The following is a 9,099-nucleotide window of genomic DNA, read 5'->3' as shown; positions in this document are numbered from 1 at the left end:
CAGTGTGGTGGGTTTTTAAAACCTTTAAGGTTCTTTAAACCTTAACCTAAGAAACCAGATTCGATCATTTTATTTTAGCTTAATACTCAGTTTCGTGTGTGTGTGTGTGTGTGTGTGTGTGTGTGTATTCCTAAAGAAACCAGTAATGGGGCAAAACTTCAGAGGCCTCATACCACAAACCAAATACCAGCTTGTCCTGTTAAGAAATGGTGAACTGGGGCGCCTGGGTGGCTCAGTCATTAAGCGTCTGCCTTCAGCTCAGGTCCTGGGATGGTGCTGCACTGGGTTCCCTGCTCAGCGGGGAGCCTGTCTCGCCCTCTGCTCCTCCCCTCCACGTGCAGGCTCTCAAGTAAATATTTTTTAAAAACAGTGAATTGAGATTAGCTAAACTGTACTCATGAAAATGTGCAAATTGTCATTTTTAAGAAGTTAGTGAATTTATTTTTGTGACTTGTCAGTCTCTGCCCCTTAAATCAGAACTTTCTAAACTCGAAGCCACCTCTTCCTTGAGGTCCATAGCAAGGTTATCAAGTGCTAACTTTACTAAGGACATTAAAAGTGCCTTCGCAGGTTTGGCTGTTTCTGTTTTCAGATACCATCTGATCAGGAAGGCATTCGGAAATTCTTATATGCTAGCAACGTTAATTCGCCTCCTGTCAAAAGGTCAGATTTGCATACGCAGTTCGTTGTGTCAGCACAACTTCTCCGAATATTAGTGTTTTGCCATTCTAATGTTCAAATCGGCAGAGTTTTCTTTTCTTTTTCTTTTTTTGAGAGAGAGAAAAGGCACACAAGCAGGAGGAGGGCAGAGACAGAGGCAGGCTCCCTGCTGAGCAGAAAGCCAGATGTAGAACTCCATCCCAAGACTCTGAGATCATGACCTGAGCTGAAGACATCCCTTGGTCGAGTTTTCTTACAAAGGGATGTACTCCGACCCAGAGAGGGCTCGCAGCTTTCTGCTTTTTATGTTCCCAAACCGTTGCCTCTTTCTGTTTTTAAAAGGGCCCTGTCCCCACCCCCACTAGGTTTCATTCAACTGATCGAGTTGCCCATTTCGTGCCAAGTACCCTGTTACACCGTGTGCTTCAGGGGAAGGGGTGGAAGACAGAAGCTGGGCCACCTTGCAGCCTGAAATCTCATTCAGATGTGAAGATTAGGCTACTCCTTTTTCTGAGTTAAAACGGGTTTGATGCCAAGAGGAAACCGTCCAGAGCCTGGTTAAAGCTTCGATCTCAAATAGCTCAACTCCCTGCCATTCAGAGTGAAATCAACATTGTATTGATTACATGTAAAATGATATTATAGTAAGGCAGGACTTGGGTCTAAAAACTTTTCAAATCTAGCTGGCATATTGAGAAACCACATTACATAAAAGGCGCCATTTAAGATGGTGGGGCGTGGTGGTTACAGGCACCCAGCCAGCGGGGGTGGTGGCAGGTGAACCCCACGGGTTTGTTCCCCTACTTCTATCCAGGCCCCCACCCCCCCACAGAGGCACTGTGTTCTCTCCATGGTTTCCGTACCTCCCAAATCTGGCTGTGCATGCCACATTCACCTTACTACCTCAGAGGGCCAAAGAGGCTAATCCAAGATCTAGAACAAGCATCAGGATAGCCCTTGCTGTTTTGGAAAGCGCTCTGCGACCATCCTTCCCTCCCCCCGCCCCACAACAAGGACCCTTTCAGCTGTAAGGGAACCAGATGGAACTAAGGTACAGCCTTTCTTATAGAACACTGGGAGGCAGCTTGCACGCTTCACGTCAAAACGCAGTAACTCTGGACTGATCAGGGACCAAGCAGTGAAACCCTTAGCTTCTCCGACTAAACCCCCCGCCCCAACCTACACCCTCGCTGACATCAGGAGATTGTAGAACTCCTCCACCAGGTGCTACAGGGGTGAAGGGAAAGGCCACTGGGTCCATTTCGCTGCCTTCTAAGATTATTGATGAAACCTTTGCCGAAGGGAGGATAGTCTTCAGTCCAAATATTGTTATTTCAACTTATCCAAAATGAAGATAAAACCGTGATCTCCCAAGTGCATGAGCTCTGACATAGTCTGTTCCCAGACCTCGGCATCACGGAGGGAAAAGTCATGTAGAGGCCATATCAAAACCGGATGTGTGTGTCTATTTTCATGGAAAATGCTGGAGATGTGGGACATCCTAGCCAACGTGCGTGGCAAATGAACAGGCTCTAGTCACCTTGACCATTTTATTTTTAATATATCTGAAAATTAAATATGTACTATTTCTCTAACAATGCAAATGAGACAAAGGGTTGGCATCAGGAGTGCAAAGCAGCTTACTATAAGTAGAAACTCACCCCCCGCCCCATGGAATTATTAGCATTTATTTAAAACATTGTAGACAGTCTCACAACAAATAAAAATACATTTATTTGGTTCTTACTTTCAAAATTACCAGGTTATGTGGCTTTCTACCTGAGAAATTCAAACAAATTGAACAAAAAGACATCGACAGGTTTTTAGTTTTCTTGAAGCGCTATTAGCAGCACATACAAGGGAAACACAAGAAAACACCTATTTAAAAAGACAGAGTTTAAAGTTCAGGCCCTTACTTACTTAATAGGTCATAGAAAAAAGATGAGAAAATACTCTTGCACCACTTAAAGAACAGCACAATGAAGAAGAACAGTGTTAATTAATAGAAAGTGATCACAATATTTTCGGTTCTATTTCATTCCTTACTAAGCCACTCATTCCACTGAAAAGTACAGGATAAATTGTTCTTTTCCTCATTTAAGGCCTACACACACACACACACACACAAAGGTTTATTCAAATCTAAAACACATTACCACAAGACATATAAAAATCCAAAGTTGTACAGAACGTAAACATGAAACCAGTATTTTTACTTACTTCTAGGCCCCAGGATGGTATTTAGCAAACAAACAAAACCAGACAAAATATTAGATAGAAGTGACTTAGCACCGGTTCTATTGTCCCCCCCCCAAAAAAATTGCACATGCTGTATTCCGTAATTTTTTTTTTTATGTCTGGTTACTGAGAAGCAAATTGTTTTCATGCCCAAAAATCTCTGCAAAGAAAAATTATCAAATGGCAGAAGAAATGAAGATTTGTTTTCAAAACAAGCACAACTGCTTTCCATTACAAACTCATAATGTTCTTTGTTTCAGTGGCATGAAACATGAAAAAAAAAAATAAGGAGCAAGGGTCTCACTGGAGGAGAAAAAAATACCTAGTTACCAAAAGTTGTCTGACAAAACACAAGCTCTTAGCACTTTAAAAGGCTACTCTGGGCAACAGTACTTTGAACATTAACAGTCCTTGCTAGTCCTCAGAGGAGAAAAGGCACTCACCCCACGAGCCATTTTTTCAGATGTGACAAGCCAAGCCTAGTGGTGATGGTAGAGTCACTAGCTTGAAGTGGAACTGAACACGAGGAAGCCCACAAATCATTCGTTGGTTACCATCTCGTTAATAATAAGCATGACCTGCTACGTTACATTCATTTTTTTGAACTTCTGCATGAACTAGTGTATCTCTATTAAATGCGATTAGAAGAGATCAATGAAACAATGTGCGGTTCTTACTTTCGGTGAATTAGAAGATCGCGTGGCCCCTTCAGCTATCAGGCTGGTTCTGAGCACAGGACGAGCCTTGTTATTCGGGGCAACCCCACTGACCGGCATCCCACCCTTGGCCCTAACAGCTGGTACTTATCTACAGAATGTCAAGTTAAGACTGAAATGAACCACGCCCTATAAAAACATGGCCTTCCACTACTTCTGTGAATGGAAATCTCCTTTTCCTGCCGCAGCCAGTCTAACCTCATTGATGTCTTCCACTGCCGGGTCAGGTATAAGCTTTGTTGGTAAAAAAAAAAAAAGAAGGTCATCTACTGCCTCTGGGGTCCTAAATCCTATATAAGGCAGAAGGAATCAGCCGAGCTTTCAATAGAACATGCGCTGCATTGAGATGTAAGTCTTTACGAATCTATAAAATATCTCCATTTAAAAACATATTCAAGAAGTCCAAAACCAGTAGGTAAAAAGATAAATTGCTTCTGTTAAGAGATTACAAATCCTACACACATACCGATTTTTTCCCCAGCTAGAAAACTAGGGCTTTGCCCTTGACTCCTCCTAACTCCATGGCATTACAGAGGATCGAGGAGGCACTTGTTTGTGTTTGATAAAAGTCAGTTTGGGGATAGTCAGTGGCTTTTTACAAACTGATGTCACCCAACCCTGAGTGAAAGAATTACAGAACCTGAAATGGATTACTGCCGTGTCCCAGCTTCCGAAGAGACATTCATGGCACCCCGGGATCTTTCCATCTTGCCTTTTGCAAATCCCACTGGTTATTTTGCTTCAGTGCTCTTGCTTTTCGAGGATGGAATGACATGGGATACTTCTAAAAACAGCTTTGTGAATGGTCCGCTATCTGTTTAAGCATCAAGAGACAATCTGAGGCCCTTTCCGTGGATTGTTCCGAGTTTTGTTTCACAAAGGACAATTCTCTAGAGTACTGTGAACACGCTGATGAAATTAATTTCCTCCTGGTGGGTGGTCATGAAACCATCGGTGTCACAAATGAGTCTGTGATGTGTCCTAACTGTCATGTCTTCTGCTACCTGTCGTTATGTCTGGATAAAAGGAAAGTTTTGTGGCCACACCTAGCTTTTCTGACCAAATCCAAGCACGGGTGAAAAGATCCTAGTTCAGCTGCCGTTGTCCCCTTTGAAGGTAACGGACACTAAATGATGGTGTTCTAACAGCTAGAGAGCCGCAAGGGGGCTATTGACTCCACGCCATGTCCATTTGCTTTCTGGCTGGCACTGGTCTCAGGTTGCAGCTGCACTGTACGAAAGTCTATCCTTGGATCAAGCTGTACAGGCATGTGGTTTTACCAACCCTTGGAATCTGGATGTTTCTTATTTCCAAAGCTTACCAACACACCTGCAGTCATTTATGCTTTATACTTTGGCGAGGGAAACAAGGTTTTGCCTTTGACCTTGCCCAAGCTTTTAAGTGCTGCTCTCTTGCTCTGTAGTTCCTAACTACATTAGCTGTATTTGGTTTTAAGTGTTCTATCCTGCACATTGTTTGCTGAGAATGAGGGGGTTTCTGATCTATGAGGCCTTTAAAACATCTGAAAATACAAAGAACTAGCGTAGCCATTTCCAAAATAGCTTCCATAGTTGAGGTGCTCTTGACTGTCATGTCTAATATAATAATTACCAGAATTCAGCGTGGGATCTCTAGAACGCGCGTGTCTTTTAAACCTTCTGACCTCCTGGTTATATTCTGACTTCCATGGGGTCTCTCTTCTTTGGGCCAAATTCCCCACGTAGAAAACGTGACCACTTTTGGCTGATGCTACGGGCACACGAGCGGACCCGTAGTGCGCCTGCTGGCCAGATGTGCTGTCGCTGAGCCTCCTCCTCTTCCTTGTGATGTGGTCTAACAGACCTCCAGGACCCGATCCGCCGAGCAAGTATTTGGGGACTGCTGTTGCCCTCCTTTTGGTGGTGCTCTTCTCATTCTTAATGGGATGGTTTTCGCCCTCCAGCCACGAACATCTCCATTCACACCTGGACCTCTCGCCTGGTTTCCCCAGCTTGGGTTTGGAGGAGCTGTGCTCCCCATGGCGGCTCCACTTTGAATACAAGGCCTGCGGACTTGCCCTAATTTCTCGATCACTAGTGGTGAGGTCGTCATCATCAAGAGATCTTTTTTCTGGGGAGCTATCATATGTGGCCACAGACCTCTCCTCCTCCTCTTTGTTTACGCTAAGGGTTTCACTGAAGCATTCGGAATCACTACTGATTTCCTCTAAGAAATCTGTCAACTCCAGATCTAAGACGGCTGACCTCCTAGGTGAGGAAACTTGGCTGTGACTTGGGGAGTTGGAATCTCTGAGCTGGTGAGCTTGCATCTTTTCTAACAGATGGCTCTTTCCATCAGCTGGGGACAGGTGATCACCAGCGTCACCGGCTGTGTCCTTACAATGATTTTTCAACTCCTCGGTACATTCTTTGGCATGATTCACTTTTCCTCTCTTTTGTGGTTTAAGCTCCGGATCCTGAGTACAAACCTCGGATGGGGTTTCATCTTCTTGAACCCGTTCTCTTGCTGCCAGGTTTTGCATTTGGCTCGGACTGGTGGAGTGATGCTTCCGTTTTCTCAGATTGATCTGAAATCCATTTCCCTTAGCATGGACAGCCCTCTGCCACTGACATGGGATTGCTAGATGACTTGGTTCTAGGCAGATGCGGGCATACTCTGGAGTTTGATAGTAGTTTAATAGGTAATCAATAAATTCATCTGTTTCATAGATCTTCTGTTTCTTGCCGTGGCCTGGCTCAGATAATCTAGAAGCATTGGATTTGTTAGAACTGCACTGGTCTTCTCCCTCAAGAGACTGATCTTGAATCATCACATTCTGCAAAGAATTCTGGTCAGAGACCAAACTGTGACCATAGCCCTCGGTTAATAACTTTCCAGTTCTCTCTTTTCTAGCTGAGTATCTTTTTTTTTTTCTCCCAAGGTGGTGGGAAGATTTACGTAAGTGAGCCCTAGTTCTTTTCTTCATTTTTTGTTTTCCTTTATTGTCTGACTTGGCAACCTGATATTTTGGCATTTCCTCCTGATTTTGAAGATACTGGGTGTTTAACTCTTCTTGCTTCAGCATTTCCAGCGTGTTCCCTGGAGCCTGGTTCACTCTGGGGCTTGCATCATCTACCCCCTGTGGGTTAAACTGTGTGGATCCCTTTAAAGAGAAAGGTTAAAAATCTCAACATGAAAAACCTCACAGTGCAACAGTCTCAAAGAAGATGGGGCTTTCTGGCATGGTTCTGAAGAGGTTTCTAACATGTAAGGTAGATCCAAATTAGGAACGATATTGCCCGGAGGAAAGAGGACGTACGGGATTCAATCTCTCAGGCGAACGTAAGCTGTGTTTCTGAGGTCTGTGTGCATGATTTATGTACCTTCAAAACACATGACCGCTTTTTTTTTTTTTTTAATCTGTTCACAAACTGGTGAGGACTTCTGGTTCCAGGTCTTAGGCTAGGGGCTGGGGATAGTGAGAGGAATAAGAAATGCTCTACAGCCTTCCCAGAAAATCCTAGAACAGGAAATGTGTGTCTCAAAGGGAATCAGCTGGCTTACAAGAGAGCCTGCCTGTTTGTCAGCCCAGTCCCTTCCCATGGGTTAGGTCTGCCTATGCCGTCTGCTCTGCAGAACCGCAGGCAGGTGAAAGGTGGCCCATGGGCCCCACCCCACTGGGAGCGATCACACTGTGCTCTCGCTGACACAGGGGCACACCTCGGGACAGTGCCTACCCGGGACTTGAACCTGGGGGCTATGTCATCAATGTCAGGCCCCATCAATGGGAGGCAAGAGTTAGGCACCACATATATTTAAGGAGACAAATTCATAGAAAGGAGTCACCCTGGGCACCTGGGTGGCTCAGTTGGTTAAGCATCTGCCTTCAGCTGAGGTCATGATCCCCAGGGCCCTGGGATCTAGTACCATATTGGGCTCCCTGCTCAGTTGGGGAGTCTGCTTCTCCCTCTGACCTCTCCCCTCTCATGCCCCCCCCAAATAAATAAAAAAAATCTTTTAAAAAATGGTTTAAGTGACCAATTTAAAGAAAGAAAGAAAGAAGTCACCCCCGGAGGCCATTACAGTAAATTAAAAGATCCAGTGAGACTTATTGTGAGTGTAAATGTGAGATTCTTCTGACCCTGACTTCACTAAGTCTGGCAGTCCACACTCATGAGAGAAAGGCCAGAAATGCAAATAGCCATCAAAGTCCCTCTATCTGATCCTGATGTCACTCACTCTGCGTATTTGAAAACCCCAAAGATGCATTTTTAAATGAACCGCCTGCGAACCTTTCTGGCCTTTCCTCCAGGCCATCTGCGGAGTCCAATATGGGACATGATTATCTTTAGGAGGTCAGTAAAGTGGGGCAAACAAACAAACAAACAACAATTAAAAAAAATCCTGAAACTCCAAAACTGGAAACTCTCCAAACCAAACAAAATGCTCTGTGATGTCAGAAATTCCTTAGCAAATAGTTGAAGACCAGACTAACGGGTGCTCGCTACACAAAGGTCTCCGTCCAAGGCTCTTCCTTCCCATCCAGACCCGTTGCAGATGAATGGACAAGTCGAGTTAATGGAAGACTCCTACCAACCTCACACCCATGCCATCTGTCCCCCGCCTCTCCCCGGGGTATGAGGGGCCTAGAAGGATAGATTCAGTAGCTATCCTGCTCTGGGATGCACCGTCCCAAGACCGCAGGGCTAAGACAGCCTGTTGAAGACAAACCCCAAAGAAGGCAAACGATCTTCCATGGAGTCAATTTCAAATGGGCCACAGTGTCAGTGTCAAAGTGCGTCTCTAAGCGATCAGGTACCTACCGACAGTGAAGACGGACGGAGCAAGAGCCTTACAGCAATTTTCCTCAAGAGTACCCGCAGCAGCCGGAGGGCCTCCACCCGCCTCTGGGCCAGCAGGTACTTCCTCTCCTCCCACTCCTCCGAAGAGTCGGGCTCCCGGGCGCTGTCCACGGGGGCTCGGGCCTTTGGTTTCCTGCGCCGGTGTCTGTCTCTCTCTTTCGGGCCTCGTCTCCTCATCCTGGCCTTCTTCCTCTTTTCCTGGGCTCTCCTCTCCTCCTCTTTTCTTTTTCTGGACAACGATTAAGAGTCAGTCATTCAGAAGGCACTGGCTCTCCTTCTAGCTCCTTCCCCACTGCTGCAGGGAGGGTGGATGGGTTAGGTTTCCCGGAATCACGCAGTGCTAACCCCGGGAGTCTGACACGCAGAGCTAACCCCGGAGTCTGTCTTAGGGACTAAGACACCATGGGCGCATCAGTCAAAGGGGAAGGACCCAAAACTGAGCTGGTACAGGAGAGAGTATATAAAAAGAAGGCTACAGAATTCAAAGAAGGGGTTTCTCAAAGTCCCCGCTTTGTCAGACCACCAGCAGTCCAGCTTGTGGATTTAGCTGTCATAGCCGTCATTTCATTTCTCTCGAGATCAAAAAGCTTCCATGGAGTTGACTTTCTATAGGCTTAATAAAGGAATAATAAAGGGAAGTCAAG

At 45.4% G+C, this 9,099-nt stretch overlaps 1 protein-coding gene across 6 annotated transcripts in view; it reads right to left on the bottom strand.

Moving 5' to 3' along the window:
- Positions 1-2,196: 2,196 nt before the first annotated feature.
- Positions 2,197-9,099, bottom strand: part of LOC309856095 (A-kinase anchor protein 17B-like) — a 28,239-nt gene continuing 21,336 nt past the window's right edge. For 5 of the 6 annotated variants that reach the window (XM_082716812.1, XM_082716813.1, XM_082716816.1 and 2 more), the window contains 2 exons: positions 8,417-8,684; positions 2,197-6,756 (listed from right to left, as the gene is read on the bottom strand). In XM_082716812.1, the coding sequence (XP_082572938.1) occupies positions 5,128-6,756; positions 8,417-8,684 (1,897 nt within the window). In that variant the 3' untranslated portion in view covers positions 2,197-5,127. The remainder of the gene's footprint in view (positions 6,757-8,416; positions 8,685-9,099) is intronic. The other variant, XM_082716817.1, reaches the window with a different exon arrangement.

This window comes from Mustela nivalis (assembly GCF_964662115.1).
Source record: "Mustela nivalis genome assembly, chromosome: X".
In the NCBI taxonomy this organism is placed as follows: domain Eukaryota; kingdom Metazoa; phylum Chordata; class Mammalia; order Carnivora; family Mustelidae; genus Mustela; species Mustela nivalis.
This window is presented reverse-complemented; position numbering and strand designations above follow the sequence as displayed.